This window comes from Micromys minutus (genome assembly GCF_963924665.1).
Source record: "Micromys minutus genome assembly, chromosome: 25".
NCBI lineage: Eukaryota > Metazoa > Chordata > Mammalia > Rodentia > Muridae > Micromys > Micromys minutus.
This window is the reverse complement of record NC_137960.1, coordinates 14,420,094-14,439,760: the sequence shown is the minus strand read 5'-3', so window position 1 is coordinate 14,439,760 and position 19,667 is coordinate 14,420,094. Positions and strand designations below refer to the sequence as shown.

At 44.1% G+C, this 19,667-nt stretch overlaps 1 protein-coding gene across 3 annotated transcripts in view; it reads right to left on the bottom strand.

The window, feature by feature from the left end:
• Positions 1-19,667, bottom strand: part of BICC1 (BicC family RNA binding protein 1) — a 204,908-nt gene that overhangs the window by 119,629 nt on the left and 65,612 nt on the right. For all 3 annotated transcript variants that reach the window (XM_080937539.1, XM_080937540.1, XM_080937541.1), the window contains exon 2: positions 19,569-19,615. In XM_080937539.1, the coding sequence (XP_080793665.1) occupies positions 19,569-19,615 (47 nt within the window). The remainder of the gene's footprint in view (positions 1-19,568; positions 19,616-19,667) is intronic.

Genomic DNA, 19,667 nt, shown 5'->3' with positions numbered 1-19,667 from the left:
TTTTATGGCTTGTACATCTTTAGGACCTGGTGGCTCATTTATTTATTTTTAACAAGAAGAGGTCCTGGCTAATTTTAAAAGCAAAAGGCACGTTAAAAAAAAAAAAGTAGGGTTCAGCTGAAAGAAGAGAAAGAGGAAGAAGAAGGAGGAGGAGGAAGAGGGAGGGGAGGAGTGGAGGAGGAGGGGAGGAGGAGGGGGAGAAGGAGGGGAGGAAGAAGAGGAGGAAGAGAAGCACTGGGCACACAACTGAGTCAAACGCCATGTGAGGAAGGCTTGGTCTGTCCCCAAAGCTTTTCCTGCAGAAGGCAGAGGGAAGTGAAGAACATGCGGAGCCGGGACAGGAAGACGCTACAGGGGCAGCCAGAGCTACAAGGAGAAACCCTGTCTTGAAAAACCAAAACAACAACAACAACAAATGAGCAAGCAAATCAACCCAGCGCTGCATGTCACATGTCACCTGCTGTCCCTGGCTGCTTCTGTCACTCGTGCTAGAACTGCTGGGAAGTTCTTTGCAGGAAACATACCTAGATTGTGTCCTGTTCTCCATCAGAACGTTCCAGACACACTCACACAAGACTAAATAAAAAGATCAAGGGACGCTAAGTTCATGCAGAGCTAATCCGTCTTTGCCATCATTGTCCTAGTCCCGTGTCTATGCAATGACCACCCAGATAAGGAACATCAGCTGCAAAACCCTTACGGCCTTCTTACTGGGAGCTGCGAGAGTCATTCATCTAGAGGAAACACAAAAGAGCAAATTCTGGGGCTGTACTGTGGAGAATCTTCACCCAGGGTCAAGGGTACGCCTAGGGCTTAGTAGATGGCCTATGGATCAAAGCGCTGTCTGGACAAAAATGAAGAAATGAATTTGAATCCTCAGCAGGGAGAGAGAGTGGGAGGGAAAGAGGAAGGGAGGGAAAGAGGAAGACAGTGAAGGAGGGAGGGAGGAAAAGAAAAGGCTTATGCACATCTAATGCATATCTATAACCCAGCACTGTGGGGTAGCACAAACCGGAAGATGAATGGGGGTTGCTGGCTGCCAGGCTAGCTCCAGCTTCCGGTCTCCCTCCAGCCTCTACACCTGAAAAACCAAATGACTATACCAGCTTGCATACATAAAGACTAGTAGGTCAGCCTGCCTCTTAGAGATCGGGGGTGACTTTCTCTTTCACACTCTTGTTGCCTCCTGGAGAGAATGGGCGTTGGTTTCTGCCTATCAGCAAGCTGCCCTGAGCAGGACTGGCACATTTAAGGTGCTGCCTTTTAAAGAGCCAGCCTTCAGGAATAGGGTGCATTTGTCACCCGTTAACAAATGGCATGGCGCTGTCCTCATGGACAAGTTGCCCTGGTGGCAGTGAAACCAAAACAAACGGACCCACAGACAAAGTCTGCAATGGACGGACTTGCAGACAGATACGCCATTCTTACCTCTAATTGCTAATCCAGGGGAGAAAAATGTATTTCTCCGTTATTTTAAGCATCACTCTGAATTCCTCTTAAATGCTCACTGAAGGAAACACTGGCTGCACAAGGGGTGTCTAAGGATGTTTTTCCCTTGCCAGGCAAGAGAGGAAGATAGACTGAGGGAATGACAGCAGGACAGGCCATTGGTCCCTGGAGGGCAGCACATGGGAACAGAGCCAGTGCTGGCTCAGAGTCATATTTACTCTAGATAGTTTCTTGTCACCTTTGAGAGGGCCAAGTGAACCGGCCCGAAATCTCCGACAAGGACAGTGTGCTTCTGCTTTAAAGTCGCTCAACTGGTCCCCTGGGGAACGAACCTCAACTTCCCAACTTTCCAGGTTCACACAGAAAGAGGGCATGCTGCCTTCTCAAGCCAGAGTCACAAAACCACGTGGATTGAGAAACCTGCCAGGCGCCAGGCCAGTGACAGCCTCTGTGTTTGTTGAAGTCTACCTAGCAACTCGTGGCAGTTTCTGGAAAGCACGTTCAGTCATCCTGGAAAAATAAACACCTGCCAACAGAACAGTGAGGTTCGAAGTGTGTGCCTTTCCCTCCTGGAGAAGAGAGCCTGCTGTTAGCCTCCCTTCTGTGGACGGAGATGCAGTGGCTGCAGCCAAGAGCGTGGGAGTCGGGGTGGGGGTAGCAGAGAAGCGAGTGGACTTTTGGTCCAGACGCCAGACTGACACTTCAGAATACAAACCCTAACGATGCTTGGAAAATTCTCCCTGTTAAAAGTTGACATTTATTTCACTTCATAGGATCATCTCCAGATCCATCTGTTTTCTCCCAGCACATGTTTCCCTCTCGCTTCAATTTAAATACATATGTGTTTGACATGAACATAGAAAAGGCATGATGAGAGGGGAGATGAGATCTAAAGTGAGGGGGAGAAAAAGAAAGTTAATGTCCTCTATATGTCACTATATGTCACGAAGCGGAAGGGGGTGCTATTCAAAGGGAAGTGGGGGGGGCAACAAAGAGCAGGAGGGCCAGGTATACTAACAGACATTTGTACATACATCCACACACGACAAAACCCTTATCTTTGTTCATCCACTTTAAAAATCAATATGAAAAGGAATTGACATCTAAAAATAACCTTGCGTGGTCTGCAGAGATGGCTCTGCAGTGGAAAGTGGAGATGGATCTTACAAAAGCCCTCCAGTTCGGCCCCAGCACCCAGGTCGGGTGGGTGACAACTGTCTGTAACCCCAGTTCAAATGGATCTGGTGCCCTCTTCTGGTGTCTGCAGACACCTGCATTTATGTGCACACACCCACACATAGACGTCCACATGAGTACATACAAATGATTAAAAATGAAATCAATATTTACAAATCACTTTTGCCTCTGGGTTAAAGCATATATATTAGTGCTTTGGAACATGTCCTAAGAGTATGTTACAGTGGTATAAGTCTAATCTACACAATTGCTTTAAACTTAAATTTCTAGTATAGAAGGGACACAGAAGTATTCTCAGATTTTGAAAGTCTTTTACATGGAGGACAGCTTCCTATTCTTCTTAGAAGACTGACCTTCCACACAATATTAACAAGCTCAACTCAATTACAGTTCTAAAGACCAACAACATTTAAAAGTCAAAGAAAGAAAATACTGTTCTTATCTAGCTGTTTCAAGCACATTCAGGTGGCCCTGGACAGACAACCTCCCCAGAGTCTTGAAGGCACTGGCTGTGGAATGCCACAAACACAGCTTGCCTGGAACACACATGTCTTTAATGAAAACCAGAGGCTCCCAGACTTGGGAGTAGTTGGGTCTGTGCTCTGCACTCTGAACAAGCTAATATGAGAAAGGGTAAACTGTGGGCTCCAAGAGCAAAACAACCCCCTCCCCCCCCCACACCTCTCTCTCTTTCTCCCTCTCTCTCTCCTACAACTAACTCTCTTATACAACTGCGGCAGGTACACATGTTCTAGTGGTCCTGTGGTCCTAGGTGGGATGTAAGAAGTACTATATATAAGCTTACCCCCCTTTTAAATAAGCACAAAGTATCAAAGCACACAGTGCACATAAGAAAAAACAATTCTATTATAGCCTACACTTAGACAGAACAAGAATCATGGGGTGGGGAATATAGCTCAGCTATATTATACTGATATATAATACAGTACACTGCTTGCTTAGTATGCATGAAGCCCTGGGTTTGCTCTGTGGCACCGTGTAAACTGGGTATAATCACATAAGACCTGTAATCCCACACTTGGAAGGTGGAAGCAAAACAAATCCACAGGTCAAAGTCACCTTTGGGTACATAGAAATTTTGAGGCTAGTTTGAGTTGCATAAGGCCCTGTCTTAAAACTATAATTGGAAAAACAAACATCCAATAAAAGACAAGTCTAGGTTGGTGGGGTGCCTGCTGTGGAAGGCCTCTACCACATGCACCCCAGCACCTCCTCAAGAAGTTAACAGAAGTCTTTCCAAGCTTGAGTAACTCTGTGGTCTTCCAAAGCCACTGGTCCCTCTTCCACCTGAGTCTTGTATGTATCTGCTTGAGCTTTGGCTGACACTTGGGTTCTTTGTGCAAACTTTCTGTCTCTCACCTCAAGGTATTTCCAGCTGCCCCTCTCTTTTGCACTGATTTTTCAGTCTGTGTCTCTAGATTTCGATTGCTAAACCATTTCCAATCCCTTTCTGGAATAGGGGATAAGATGGTATCGTATAAAACTCCATGTTTGGGGCTGGAGAGATAATGCAATAGTTAGGAGCACTGACTGCTCTTCTAGCCCCAAATTCAATTTCTAGCCACCACATGGTGGCTCACAACCATCTGTAATGGGATCTAAGGCCCTCTTCTGGTATATCTGAAGACTGCTATGGTATACTCATATAGATAAAATAGATAAACCTTAAAATATTTTTAAAAATTAAAACAAACAAATAAATAACTCTATAAATGTTGGAATCATGTAGTACAGCTTCCCCTAACCTTGCTCAGACATAAATGCAATTGAAGATGGTCTGGTAGTGATTGACAACCGTAGAGGAAGTTACTTCAAGAAATATCTAGGCTACTTGGCAAATGTGAGACACAAAAAGATAGAGAAGAATACTACAACCAGAGAGCTCCAAATGGATTACACAATCACTACACCTAGACAAACTCTGTAATGTGCATGCAGTTGCCATGTAGTCAAGAGCACCATCCCTCCCATCGATGTTCATGTCCCAACTTGTCTGTGAAATGTCACAAAGCCTTCAGAGGCCCAACCAACAACAGGACGTCAATCTCCCAGTTCACAGTGGGAAGATCAGCTTATCTTTAAGTCATGGTTAGCTTAAAGGAGTAAAAGACACAAAGCTTTACTCACTGGCATCTAAGAAGGGACAACTGGTCAACCCACGTATTAGTAAATGACACTTGCAGGCATGAAGGTGCAAGATAGATAAGGAGAAAAGGCCCATGTTTCCAGAGCACACGGGGCTGGGGAGATCTTCATAACAGAGATTTGTACAGTCAGATGCAGGATGCATGCAGTGGCTGCCCTGAATCAAGAACTGCAAGTAAGAGTCTGAAGACAACATCTGCAGATGTCCTCAAATCACCATGAACTTGTTACAGGAAAAGTTCCACAACATTCCAGGAAGAAAGCCAGCCTCGAAATCTCTGTGACCTTCTCCTCTCCCTGACTAAGCATCATTGTTTTATGTCCTAGAACACAGCACAGATGGACTGAATAAACATCGCAGGGAAGATGGGCTGGGATCTATGCAGACCAAAATTCAGCTCCTGACCCTAGAAGCCTCAATACCTCAGGGCTAAGAAGCTGCCTTAGCCACTCTTCTAGGCAGGTTGTACCACTAGGTAATCAACAATTTTGAGTACCAGCTTTAGGGTAGCTGGGGTTTATTCACAGAGCAATGCCAACCTGCCTACTTCCATGCTAGCACCAACTTGTAACGCCCCTGCAACACCACAATTTGCCTTTTCTGCTAAATAGTTTTGTACCTAAGGCTCACTTTTTAAAGTCTGTCCATGTAAAGATAAGGAGTCCACCTCTCCCACCATCACCCCTTAGTGATGAGGTTTCAGGCATGGACCACCACACCTGGTTTTTCAGGGATGTTAAAACCCCTTAGTGATGAGGTTTCAGGTAGTACTGTGTCCAATTTTCTGAGGAATCCACTGGCGATTCCTCAGAAATTTGGACATAGTACTACCTGAAGACCCAGTTATTCCACTTCTGGGGATATACCCCAGACAAGCTCCAACATACAACAAACACACATGCACCACAATGTTCATAGCAGCCCTACTTATAATAGCCAGAAGCTGGAAAGAACCCAGATGTCCTTCAGTAGATGAATGGATACAAAAAATGTGGTATATTTACACAATGGAATACTACTCAGCTATCAGAAACAATGACTTTACGAAATTCTTAAGAAAATGGATGCATCTAGAGAATATCATCCTGAGTGAGATAACCCAGTCGCAAAAGAACAGACATAATATGCTGTCACTGATAATTGGATACTAACCCCAGAAAGCTCTGAACACTCCAGAAACAACTCACAGACTATATGAAGTTCAAGAAAAAAACAAACGCCAAAAAAGAAAAGAAAAGAAAATGAAAAACCATTATGCTTAATCTTTACACACCAAGAAAACTTTGACTATTTCCAGGTTACATCGTGTTTTACATGTACTTTATGCTCATTATAACTAGTAAGATCTTAATGCACACTATCAAACCTTTAAAAAAACTAAGTACTGACAAAAATGTATTCATATACTTTTATGCAAAAATGCTTAAAATCTGAACATTTATCTTTGTTTTTTAAAATAAAGTTGTTCAATTAAAAAAATAAAATAAAATAAAAATTTTAAAAATCCAGACTCCAGTCCCCATGTTTATGTATAGCGAGCAATTTTGCCCATTGATACATCTCCTCTAACTCAACATTTTTAATAGTGAGTTTATCATTTCCTTCACTCATTCAACAAGCACTGCTGAGTGTCTATTTATCCCATGCTTTATAATAAGCAAGTTATGATTCAACAAGTGAGTGTGTGAGTGTGTGAGTGTGTGTGTTTGTGTGTGTGTGTGTGTGTGTGTGTGTGTGTGTGTGTGTGTGTGTGTGTGAAGATCCTCAGTAGTAAAGGAAGGCGTATCTTTGTATTCTAATTTGGCTCATAACACTTCAGCCTAGAGTTTATCTGCACCCTTCTTTGAAAACTATGGATGGTTGATTGTCCTGTGGCAGCTTATTTATAGGTAAACATTTTGGTACAAGCGCTGTATACTAACATCAGCTTCGTTTTATAAAACTGGTACCACTTAGTATCTAAAGAGTCAATGCATCCACATGGATGTTGTTGCTGAGAGGAAGGATAACTGTGTCAGACTGTAACTACACAGGCATTAACAGTGGACAAAAAACCAGAGCAGCATGTACAGTTGTCTTAGCTGGGGTTTTGCTGCTGAAAACAGACACCATGACCAAGTCTTATAAAGAACAACATTCAATTAGAGCTGGCTTACAAGTTCAGAGGTTCAGTCCATTATCATCAAGGTGGGAACATGGCAGCATCCAGGCAGGCATGTTGTAGGAGGAGCTGTGAGTTCTACATTTTCATCTGAAGGCCACTAGGAAAAGACTGGCTTCCAAGCAGCTAAGATGAGGGTCCTAAAGTCCACACCCACAGTGACACACCCACTCCAACAAGACTACACCCCTAATAGTGCCACTCCTTGGGTCAAGCATATTCAAACCAAAATAGTGTAGACTTCAAGTCTTTCTTCAATTCATTCTTTTGTAAGATATGTAGGTTGCTTAAGTTCACAAGGCATTGCTGTCAGTAGAGAAGGGAATATAAAATCATACTGGTTTATTTATAATGAAAAATAGCCACTCCTGTCCAGCTCTTACTTTGCTACGATTTGGGTGTGAGGTATGAGGCTAAAAATGTCCCCTGCTAGGTCTGACTCTGTCTCTCACTATCATGTTCAACAAGATTAAGTGGATTTAATTTTGGTGGCAGGCACCCATCATCAAAGATCTCATTACCCAACTCACTGAGAAGTTCAAGGAGAATCGGGGCCTTAGAAAACACAGAACTAAGTGCCTCTCACATGAAGCAAACACCCAGTGAGCTGAACCTTCAACCCGAAACTTAAAAGAATTGTTGTCTCTGACCTTTGTACACAAAACCAAGTTTTTTTTTTTTTTTTTTTCATTTATTTTGAGATAGGGTCTTAAGTAATCCAGGCTGGCTTCAAACTTGCCAAGAAGCTGAAGATGGCCTTGAACTCTTGATTCTCCTTGTCTCTGCCTCCTGAGTACTGGGATTATATGTGTGTGCCAATCTGCTCAGCTTAAATGGTGCTGGCGATTGGCCGTCGAGCTTTAGACATGCTAGGCAAGCATTCTGCTAACTGGTCTGTCCCTAGCTCTAAAATGTTGTTTTAGTTAGACAGGAGAAATATGTTAAGATCCACTGTTCATTGTGGTGACATAGTTGCCCTAGCTCAATGATTGCCTAGAATCTTAAATGCTCTGCCACAATATAATCATAGGAAGGACCGACTAGCTTCATTTCACTGTATCTCCACTTCTACAAAGACCAATCAGAGCCCCATCTGAATAGCATCAATCTGTGTGTTTGTCAACTGAATGGGGGGAAGGTGTAGAGAGGGGAAGTGAGCTACTACAGACCTGTGACTCCATGCCAACACATAGAAGGTACCCTGGGCTACCCTTCCTTGGCTACTACAACCTGAGTATTTTTTTTCAGGACAGTAAGCTATGGCTCCCTTGGTATATGGAGTCACTTGGTACTCTCATCTTCCTGTGTCACAAGCTGTAACTCTTGCTGCTCCCTGGCTGGCACATGGGCTCTTCGGGTCAGGCGACTGTCTAGTCTGTGAACTCTGGGTGGCCCACATGTGCCTATTCACAGTGAGGTATGATCAGATTCTTAGAGATGTCTAGACCCAAAGAGGGAGGAGAAGCTGAAAGATGGGGGATCCTGAGACAGGAAGATGGCTGGAGGGGGAACAAGAGTCAGATAAATGGAGCTTTCTCCCTGTGACTACGACTTCAGTGATATCAATTCAGATTCCATCTTTACAAAGAACAAACATCATTCTTCCCCCTTCCTCCCTGCCCCGTCCCCTCCTACCCTCCTTTGCAGGCAGGACTAGAGATTAAATTTAGGGCCTCGTGCGTACAAGGCAAGCATCCTATTTCTCAGCATAGTCTGATTTTAGCCCTTGTTTTTCCAAATGGCCTTTTGGAAGCTCATTACTTTAAAGCACATTTGTTATTTCCTATATGATTAAAGAGGTGATTAAGAAAAATAATCCATCTTCATAGGCAACTCTATACATGTCCTCTGCCATCTCTGGGGCATCCATTCACTTCTAGTAAGATACTATTTCCAGTGCTAAGCTGCCCCCCTGAATGTTATCTCTAAAATTCCTACCTCGACTTCGATCTTTAAGTGCTATGTGTTCCAGTTAATAATAAGACAGAGGTGAGATCACCTTTCTCCTTAAAGAGCTTGTGGATTTGGGGGAAAATATGAATGACCTAAGAGAGGCTTTACGCAGAAGAGCCACACAGCAGTCACCTGCTCACAACTTGGGCAAATGGCTTTAGCTCCCATGGTCCTTTTTTCACCATCTGTTCAGTAACCTAGGAACTCTCTGAAGTCCCGCAACAGCAACCCAGGTGATGGGGAGCCTCTATGCCTGCCCGAGCTTTGAGTGGTTCTAGGCATATGAGTGCTGTAGTCCTCAGACTTCACAACATGTGCTGCACCCACAAAGCTGTCTCCCCAGACTTGTAACGTTCAGTTTTATGGGAATAAAGCTGAACACGGGGTTTAAGTCGTGAGTAAACGACACACAAGCAACAAGTGAGGTATATGGTTATATATTAATTAATATTTAATTAATAGTGCATGTGACTACAAAATCACTTCTATCAGCACTAGGGAGCCACATGAATATTAACATGAGTATAAAATCTGTCCCTGCCTGTTACCCACACTCCATCCCAGTGCCCCCCAACGCCTTCCTACCAGGACAACAAAGCTGGAACCTTCCCTTGGTACCTCGGCAGGTTAAAATCATACGAGCAGACCTGCAGACACTGCTTTGAGGTTTCAAGTCCCCTTCGATTTTTAGCACCAGGACTGAAGAAGTGGAAGAATGACGACATAAATTCCCGTCAGTGCCTGAGCTGGAAGATCCATCCCTGCAAGAGCTCCTAGACCTCAAACGCTCTCGGCCTTGTCTCTTTGTATGCATTCATCGTGATACTGGTGGTTTATTGCTAATTGTAACATGCACTAAAGTGATAGCCAACGGTTCTTTAATCCTACAAGCAGAACCCACTTCCCCACTCCTAGCCAAATCTAAATCATTTGTATCTATTTCTCAGAAAGTTTTGTTTCCTTTCCATAAAACGGGGCCAGAAATAAACTGCAGCAGCCAAAACTTTCAACATCCCCCTCCCCACCCGAAAATACATTTTTTAGTGGCATATCACGCAAGCATCAGAGCTTAAATTAAAGGCGGTAACTATTTATTTTATAGCCATCATTCCAAACTTGGCGCTTTTATGATCCAAAATGCAATAAAGGTATCACAATAGCTGAGAACCCGTGTTGCAAAAAACTCATTAAAAAATAATCTTTGCTGAGACTGCCATAGTTATTTGGAAGAGTCGTATTTATGTGTTCCTAACCCCAAGCTAATAAAAGAGTCAGGGCAGAAGATCTTCCCAGCAGGCCTGTGTTCCCGGGCTAAAAATCCAACAGTCATTAGTATTGGAAAAGCAAACTTTATTGCCAAGTATATGGTCATTTTGAAGATTGATTTGATTTGGCCTGTGGTTTTGTTTTGTTTCTTTGGGGGCTTTTTGTTTTCTTTTGTTTTGCTTTTTGGTTGTTTGTTATTTTGTTTTCTAAGACAAGGTCTGACAGTGTGGTCCAGGTCAGCCTAGTATTCACTATATAGCCGAGGCTAGCCTGGAACTTACAGAAATCCTCCTGCCTTAGCCAACCAAGTGTGAGGGTTACAAGGGTGTGCCACAACAGCCTTTGCAACTGTTTTCAATCTGTTATTCTTTGAGGAAACAACTCATGGAACAGATGATCCGCTGAGTTCTGGATTCAAATCCTTCAACTTATCCTTATGACTTCTCAGTGAAGAGCTAGAGACCATTATTAGCCCACACAAAATGATTTTATAAAGTTTACCATGTTTTCTAAAATACATAGGAAGGGATATTCTTGCCTCTTGCCCTGCCTCTGGAAACGCTCCCATTGGTCCTTTTGAAAAGATGTCTTTCCACAGAGCCCCCTTTAGACACTACGGGGCTATGGGTATGGAAGATCCCATCCATTTAAACTTGCTGAGAAGCTTCCTTCCCTCAACATACTTCCTAAAGGAGGCAGTCTAAAAGTCAAAATCCTACTCAAAACACGGAGCTCAAGGAAGCCTTGAAGTCTCAAGAATAGAAAAAAAGATCATGTGCCAAACTTCCCCAATTATGCTTCCTTGCCCAACGCATGACACTTATAATCCCCTTCTCCTACGTGTGCTGCCCGAGAACAGGAGCCATATGGGAACCCCTTTCTCTCCACAGTCATGGCTTCCAAGAACAGCATCAGTGTCTGTGAGTGATTGTTCAGTTTTGAAACCACCCCCCCCCTCTCCCTCTCACTCCAATGCCTCCCTGGTCCCTCAGAGTCAAGGTTTTTGGAAGTCAGGTTTACCTCTTTAGTATTCCCAAGAGACCTATCAGACAGAAGGGATTTAGGATTTCCCCCTTCACGAGGAAGCTGGTCTCATTAGCAGGCGATGAAAAAGATAACACAGAGAAGTATTCAAATAGAAAGAGACTCACAGCCATGTTCCCATCCAGCCGTGAGGAACATCGCCGCCTCAAGTTTGCCAATACTCTCTCAAGAGCTGGCTAGAGCCAAGAAGAGCCTGGACTCTCCAAACCTCCAGAGCTGGGGAGCAGGCCACACCGCATGGCTTCCCAACAGCACCCACCACCAGAGAAGATCTACTTGACTTACAAAAACAATGCCAAGCCCCCAAAGTTCCTTGCTCTTATTCATGGGAGATTAAGGTTCCCTGGCAATTCCAGAGTAACTAGGCTCATGGGAAAGACAGTGTTTCATCTTCTTCCAAAACAAGTCATGGGAAATTCAGGAGAGGAAGCCAAAAGGAAACACAGGGGCCTCTACATTACACCTGTGCGGTCTGTTGTCATGGTGATAACCAACAACAGAAACTGGGGAGTCAGTGGTCACCTATGATGACAAAACTCCTCAGTCAACACAAAGGAAAGGAAGGCTCACATGGTTTTCCACCATCCCCACTTCACGTGGGGTGGGCAAGTGGGGGATATAAAGAGATGAAAGATGGCCCAAACCACTCTTTTTCAGAAAAGAATTTACATCCCAAATAAATTTTTTTTAACTGCCAAAGAGCCAGTTTAGAAAAGCCACAAATGCTACATATTTGACAACAGACAATAACTTCCAGGATATTCTATCACTTAATTCAAGGGTCAAGTTACTTAGGGAATCATAAAGTAATAAGATGTTCCCCTGAACCATTATTAAGGAAAACTGAAATATTTACATACTGTGCTGACTTCTCTGTGTGTTGATCACACACACACACAAACATGCACACACACATGCTCATGCACACACAGATTAAAAACAGTATCAGTGGGCACTGGAGAGATCGCACAGCAGTTTAGAACATTTGCTGCTCATCTAGAGAAACCCAGTTCAGTTCCCAGTTTCCCAGGGCCAGCAGCTCCAACTCCAGGGGATCAAAGGCCCTCTTCTGGATTCTGCAGGTACTGCACTCTACATGCCATACAGAGACATGCAGATACATATTTTAAAATAAAAAAAATCAGGTCTGGAAAGATGGCTCAGTGGTTAAGAGCACTGGCTGCTATTCCAGAGGTCCTGAGCTCAATTCCCAGCAACCACATGGTGGCTCACAACCATCTGTAATGGGATCTTGGCGCCCTCTTCAGACATACAGGCATATATTCTGGTAGAATGCTGTATCTATAATAAGTACTTTAAATACATAAATAAAAATCAATCCAAAAAAGAGACTACACTTAAGCATAAAGACTCAGCATTTGAAAATGTGACTTTATAAACAGCAGTTAAACTGAACACACTTTTAAATGATAAGACAAAATAGAGGAGTGTCAGCCTTCTAACACAGAACAGTGGCCAGTGGAGGAGACACCATGGATTTTATCACTTCTGCTGCCCTTAGACTAAAAAGTAAGGATGTCTCCGCTAAGACAACTGACCTGGGGTACAGGGGACAAAGCTTTCCTTGATGCAATTTTTCCTATAGAAGGCCACACTGCCTAACTTTGTAGTTTCAAAAAATGCTATTAAAAAAAAAATCTTTGGGGTGATAAAAATATAATATTAGCCACCAAGAAGTATCTCTTCCAATTTAGTTATGCCATTAGCCCTGGGCCAAGGCACAATTTGTTGGGTTAATTGCCAAAGAAACACCCAATATCTGATTATGAATACAAAATACCCCTTCATTTAAAATATGTGATATGTGCTTTGGGGGTTGCTGTATATAGTCCTGTGCAGAGGGAGTCCTGGTGTTCCCATCAAAGGCCACAGAGATACTAAGTGGACCTTTGGCTTCGGTGAGTCACACTGGGAAGACATCCCTGCACCCATCCCCACCTTATACACTGTAACACACATTCCTGCCAAGAAAGGGCAGATTAGGATCATTTTCACAAGAGGGGGAAAATGATGAAGAGGAAACGGGGTAGACAATGAGTAAGCCACGAACAACTGCCCAAAAGGAGAAAAAAAAAAAAACCCACAAGGAAAAAAACAACCTGGAAGATCACTTCCATGTGTTGAGATGAAAGTTGCTGTTAGGCATGGAGAACAAACTAGAGAGGCCTCTGATAAGCTGAGCCGCTCCCTCCCTTGTAAAGAATAGACAGGGCCAACAAATAAAAGATACAATTGTTAGAGAACTTTGTAAAGCAGCCTTCTCCCTCTCCCTCTCCCTCTCCCCCACTCTCTCTCCCTCTTCCCCTCTCCCTCTCTCTCTTCCTCTCTCCCTCCCTCTCTTCCTTTCCCTCTCTTCCTACCTCTGTTTCACACACACACACACACACACACACACACACACACACACACACACACACAGAGAGAGAGAGAGAGAGAGAAAGAGAGAGAGAGAGAGAATCTCATGCAAATAGTTTATCCCATAGCCCTGTTACCCAGAAAATACTAAAAAGCCCTTTCATATACAATCGTAAAAAGGTAAAGAATACACTACTATTCCCTTTCAACATAAGGTATGAAATCAAAGGTTAAGTCTTTCACTTTCCCACATTGGTTACATTTTTTATTCTGACAATTTAGAAATGACTTGCAATGATGACAATAGAGAGAATTATAAATGACAGGCAATTGAGATATGTCGATCAAACCAAACATAGTTTTGGTCTATTTTCTCTGTGACAGTAAATACTTTCTACAAAATCATTTCCTACATTAAAAGGTGAAGAGGTTTAAGTTTTCCTTCCAGAATGATATACATGGAATCCTTAACCCCCAGCAGCCTTTTCAGAAACAAGGCCAAGGCAGATGTAGTGAGTTAAAATGTGATCACAGAGAATAGGGTGGGCCCCTAATCTCTTATGAAAAATGTGCTGGATAGTTTTATATCAACTTGACCCAAGCTATAGTCCTCTGAGGAAAGGGTACCTCAACTGGGAAATCACCTCCTTAATATGAAAATATAGACAAGTCTATATTCACTTAGTGATTGAGAAGGGAGGCCCATCCCATTGAAGGGGATGGCACACTCCTGGGATGGTGGTCCGGACACTATAAAACATCAAGCCGAGCAAACCACGATGAGCAAGCCAGTAAGCAGCATTCCTCCATGGCTCTGCATCAGCTCCTGCCTCCAGATTCCTGCCCTGCGTAAGTTCCTGCTATCAATGATGAACTGTGGTGTAGAAATGGAAGCAAAACAAAACTTTTTCTACCCAAGTCGCCTTTGGCCATGGTGTTTGATCATAGCACAACAGTAACCCTAACTAGGAGAGAAAGTAGCACCAGGACAATAGGGAGTTGCTGTGACAGACCTGGATATGTTTTGGGCAGGATTGTGGCAAAAACTTTGGAACCCAGGACTAAAAAAGTCATTGAGTGTTCAATGCTTCGTAAGCTCTTCTGTAGGAGTCTGGAAGTGTTGGAAGGAATGCAGACAATGGAGGCCTGGCTTGTGAGGCCTCGGAGGGAAGCAAGGACTATCAGGGCTGTTTGACATTTTGAAATAAGAATATGTGGTTCTGGTCAGCTGGGGCTGAAGAATCAGCCATGGTTAATGACAGACCAACACAAATACTACTGTGCTTTGCTGGGACAATGGATGCTGCTCAGCTATGGTGGAAGAATCAGCCATGGTTAAGAAGAGACCAGCATCATTGAGATGAAATCTTCTAGGATGTGTTTCCTCAGGGTCGACACATGGAAGCCGTGCTCCAGAGGTGGCCAGGGTTGTAAATGGGGCTGGTAGCTGAACTCTGTCATGTATACGAAGTCTCTTAGGATGTATTGGTTTTAAAGGCATGAAGGGGTCATGGAGAGCAGCTGAGGCTTGGCACCGTGAGAGATCAGAAGAAGCCATTGGTGCATCCTCAGTGGCAGCTGAAGCTCCAGGATTGAAGGGATCATAGAGAGAAACTGAGGTTTGGTACCAGGTGAAAGGTCAACAGTCTCTGAAGAGAGCCCAGGAGAGGCTATTAGAAAAGCTACAGACCCTTTGGAGATACCAGTACCATGGGACAATGGCAAGGACAGCCGCAGACATGGAGTGGGGAAACTATGAGACAAGCTGTGTGTACTGTGGCAAAGCCTTTAAAGGAACCCAAAAGATTATGAATGAATCCCAGACACTGGATGCAAAGTTATTTATCCTATTGGAGTTTGGTTTTACTGTGATTTGGTTGTGACTGCATCTTGCTTCTTTCGTCTTGGAAGAAAAAAAGGCAAGCCAGTAAGCAGCACCCCACCATGGCCTCCGCATCAGCCCCTACTTCCAGCCTCCTGCCCTGTGTGCTCCTGCAGTAGGGGATGAACAACAGTGATGTCCAAATGTAAGGAAAATGAAGCCCTTTGCCCTGGAGTTGCTTTAACTTACAATGTTTCGATCACAGCAACAGTAACTTCAACCAAGACATAATGGTGTCTTTGACAAAGGAAGGACATTTAGATGCAGATGTACAAAACCAGAAAGCCTAGTGAAGATAGAAGAAAGCAGACATCAGCTGATGCTCAGATGACACCTCAGCAAACAAGAAGACTGACATGGATCAGACCCAACCCTGGGGTTCTCGAATAGACCCTATCTGCAACCCCAACCCTGCAGAGTTAGACTCTAGAACTGAGAGGAAAAACACTCTTCATGGAGTTGGGGCTTCCTACAGCACAGGGACACAAAACGTGTGCCACAAAGTGGCTCTATATGTGAGCCGCACGTCTACCTAACCATTTAGCTTTTGGTGGGTAGCATTCACAGAATCCGTTTTCATTTGCTCCAGATGCTCCCAACCTTCTCCTCTTACTCCATGCCTCTAGTTGTGGTTATGTGTTTATGGACTGATCTCATGACCATAGCATGGGGCTCCTTGATAGACCCATCCCCACTCTAAGAGCTCATACATGCCTGAGGGGGCAGCCAGATTCAAGAAAGAACACAACTGACCCATATATTCAGGAGTGACCCAGCCACAGGGCAAGAACTTGGGTCTCTTGTTGGGGTCAGGGTTGTGTGCGAGTATTCAGATGCCGAGTTCTGTGCCTCCAGATCAGGTCACAGTCTGGGCATGGGCATTGTATTGACCAACGTGCTGTAAAGAATGCTCCCCAGTAATCTCTGATTGGAGGATAAAAGCCTAGAGCCTATGACTGGGCATGAGATGGGGGGGGCACTTGAAATATGAGGGGTCCCAGGCTGAGACCATAAGGAGAAAAGGAAAGGGAGAAGAAGGTTACCATGAGGCAGGATGGACCATGAGCTCTTGGTCAAGAGAAGCTCACCCTGAAGACACACAGGAAATGGAACAAGAGAGGTGAGATTCAGACTGTGAGTTATGTGGAGGCTGTTGCTAGGATGGAAGTTTGAATAGTCTCAGAACTTATCCCGTTTAGGTTTATAGCTGGTTAGTAAATTCTGATAGTCATTTATTCGGGAGTTAAACCAGGAAAGAGCAGGGCAGAAATGCTCCTTAAAACTATTTTAATAGTCTCTCGATGGTACTCAGCCCAGGGAGTGCCACTATTAGGAGGTGTGGCCTTCTTGGAGGAAGTGTGTCACTGTGGGGTTGGGCTCTGAGACCCTCTTCCTACCTGCTTGGGAGACAGTCCTCTCCTGGTTGCAGTTGGATCAAGATAGAGAACTCTCAGCTCCTTCTGCAGCACCATGTCTACCTGGATGCTGCTGTGTTTCCCTTGGTCATAGTGTCTCTTTCTCAGCAATGGAAACCCTAACTCTAATTGCAAGATGAGACAAAGCAAGCAGAAAGCTAGAGCAGCAACCCTTTGAATGTTATAGGACAGGGAAAACCAAGTCTGCACCAGCCCCAAACTCACTGAATCTGTTCTTTAAGTTGCTGTTTTGTTGGACTTCTGAGACAGAAAATTATGTCTTTTACTCCTGCAAAGCATTGGGGATATAAAACACTTCAAAAGCATGCATGGTATGGGAAAATAATGGGCACAGAGCTAGGAGACGGCTTATTTGGTAATGCCGAACTCCACAACCCACACTTAAAGAAAAAAAAAAAAAGGCATCATGGTGTATAGTTATAATTCCGGTTACAGGAAGGCAGAGACAAGCAAGACCAGGAGGCTCACTGGTTAAGCAGTGACTTCCAGGCCAACTAAGAGTTTGCTCCCCTCCCCCCCCCAAAAAATAAAACAAAGTAGCAGGCCACTGAGGAAGACACTCTACATGTTGATTTCTGGCTTCCACATGCATATACACAAATATGCATATACATTAATGCATGGCATACACACACACACACACACACACACACACACAGATTGAGAGACAAACACAGACAGATAGACAGACAGAACCAAGCACATAACTGAAATTCTGTGGGAGAAGCTCAAGGTACAGAAAGACAGTAGCCATGATAGCTTCAAAGACATAGTATCTGACAATTTTACTCGTGTTAAATTCTGGTCTGAAGTATGTGGGATCCTGTGGCCCCCTGTTGCAAATGATATATTCTATTTTGCTAATTTGAAAAAGATGAAAGAGAGCAATTTAGCATCCTGACGAGAGCACTCTCACATTTAATATGACTTTACATAGATTTCCACAATACGTAATGCAAAGTGGGTCAAACGTCTTTCATATCCTCTTTAAGAAGGGTCACAATAAAGAATAGCCAACCTCCCCAGGCCTGGAAACTGTCTGAAAGTCACGAAATGAATCAAGCCTGAATCTCAGAAACAGAGGAGTTTAAATGATTGTTTGGCACACACACACCCAAGAGTGAAAGACGCCCCAGCATCTTTACAACACACACTGAACACCAAGTATACCCGTCTCACACCTGGAATCCCAGCACTATTGTGGAGACAAGAGTTTAAGTCCAGCCTGGGCTACAGAGTAAGATCCTGTCTCAAAAGAAAGCAGATGCTCGGGAGCACCAGTCTCAAAAGAAAGCAGATGCTCGGGAGCACCAGTGGGTCACTATGGGAAACTGAAGGGTGTTTGCTTAGGTGACGGCTCCGCCACGCCTCAGTTTTCTGCAGAAGAGCCATGGTTCTGTTGGTCCAAACACAGCCATCTTCTTTCCTGTAACCTCAGACATTTGCCTTTTATTGAGCTGATTTTTTTCAGCATGAGCTTTGGAAGGCTTTGTTGGCACCAGTCCATCCCAGGACAAACCTGCAGACCTTTTTGCCTGCAGGTAAGAGGGTCTTCTGCGCTTCCAAGTAAACACCCAAGCAGCACCTGTGTGCTTGCATTTAAACATGTCGTTTCATTTACACTACTCTGTGTGTATAGATAGACAGATGAATATTATATACATATGTATATATACATACACATATACATTTATACACATGTGTGTACAAATATATGTGTACACACATGTGTATGTATGTATATGTGTATGTATACACACACACACACACACACACCAGGTACCACGAAGTCTCCTAAGGCAGCAAGCACACTTGCCTTCCTGGTTTCCATCTCTCCAGCATGCAGCCTATGACAGGTACTTCCAAAACGGAGAAACAGTTTGAGCCCCGGATGTGAAAAAGCCTGCTTTTAAAACTCTCAGATGGGGACACGGATGATGAATTTGACACCCCTCCCCCACACCATGAAAAGTGGGCCATATGGAAAACAAGAGAAAGAAGACTCCCCAGTGGTCCTCCCCATTAGTATTTAACCTCCACACACCCGGCTTCCTCGGCCATGGCTGTCTCTCCCAATGTACTCTCCAAATCCAGACGCAGAGGTTTGAGTACAAAGAAACAAAAGGAAAAGGAATTAAAAACCATGGACTCCAGCCCATCTTTTCAAAAAGAAAGTCTCTTTCCCAAATCAAAGACGTGCTGAGGAAGAGAACTCAAAGTTCATCGGCCAGGATTCTAATTTCTCATCATCATCTTCACAACTGGTCCTGAGCATCGTTCTCCTCGGGATGTACATGATGGGCCAACTGGCTTCACTGAAGGTCAGAACATTCAGGGGACAGAGGAGACAGAATGGGTGTGGTGCCGACTTTGAGCTAGCAGGTCCTTGGAGACATCCGGTACTTGTTACAGGTCCCAACCCACGTCCTGCTCACCAGAAAGAAGGACAGCACAAGAGACACCCACCCACCTCTAGGCCAGACGAGGCTGGAGAGGGAGCAATGCCTATAGTAGATAAACAGAATGGGTTTGTGTTGGTCCGAGTGGGAGAAATCAGCCCAACATCACTGGTGTAGCCACAGACACAAAGCCATTTCCCATGAATCCCCCAAGCCAGAGGAGCAAAGTGTCACTCACCTTTTGAAAAAAGTCTTCCCCACTTCTGCCTTTTCCTTCAGCTGCAGCTGTAAATTGAAAAAAAAAAAAAGTACGCATTTGAAATACATCTTTGTTTCA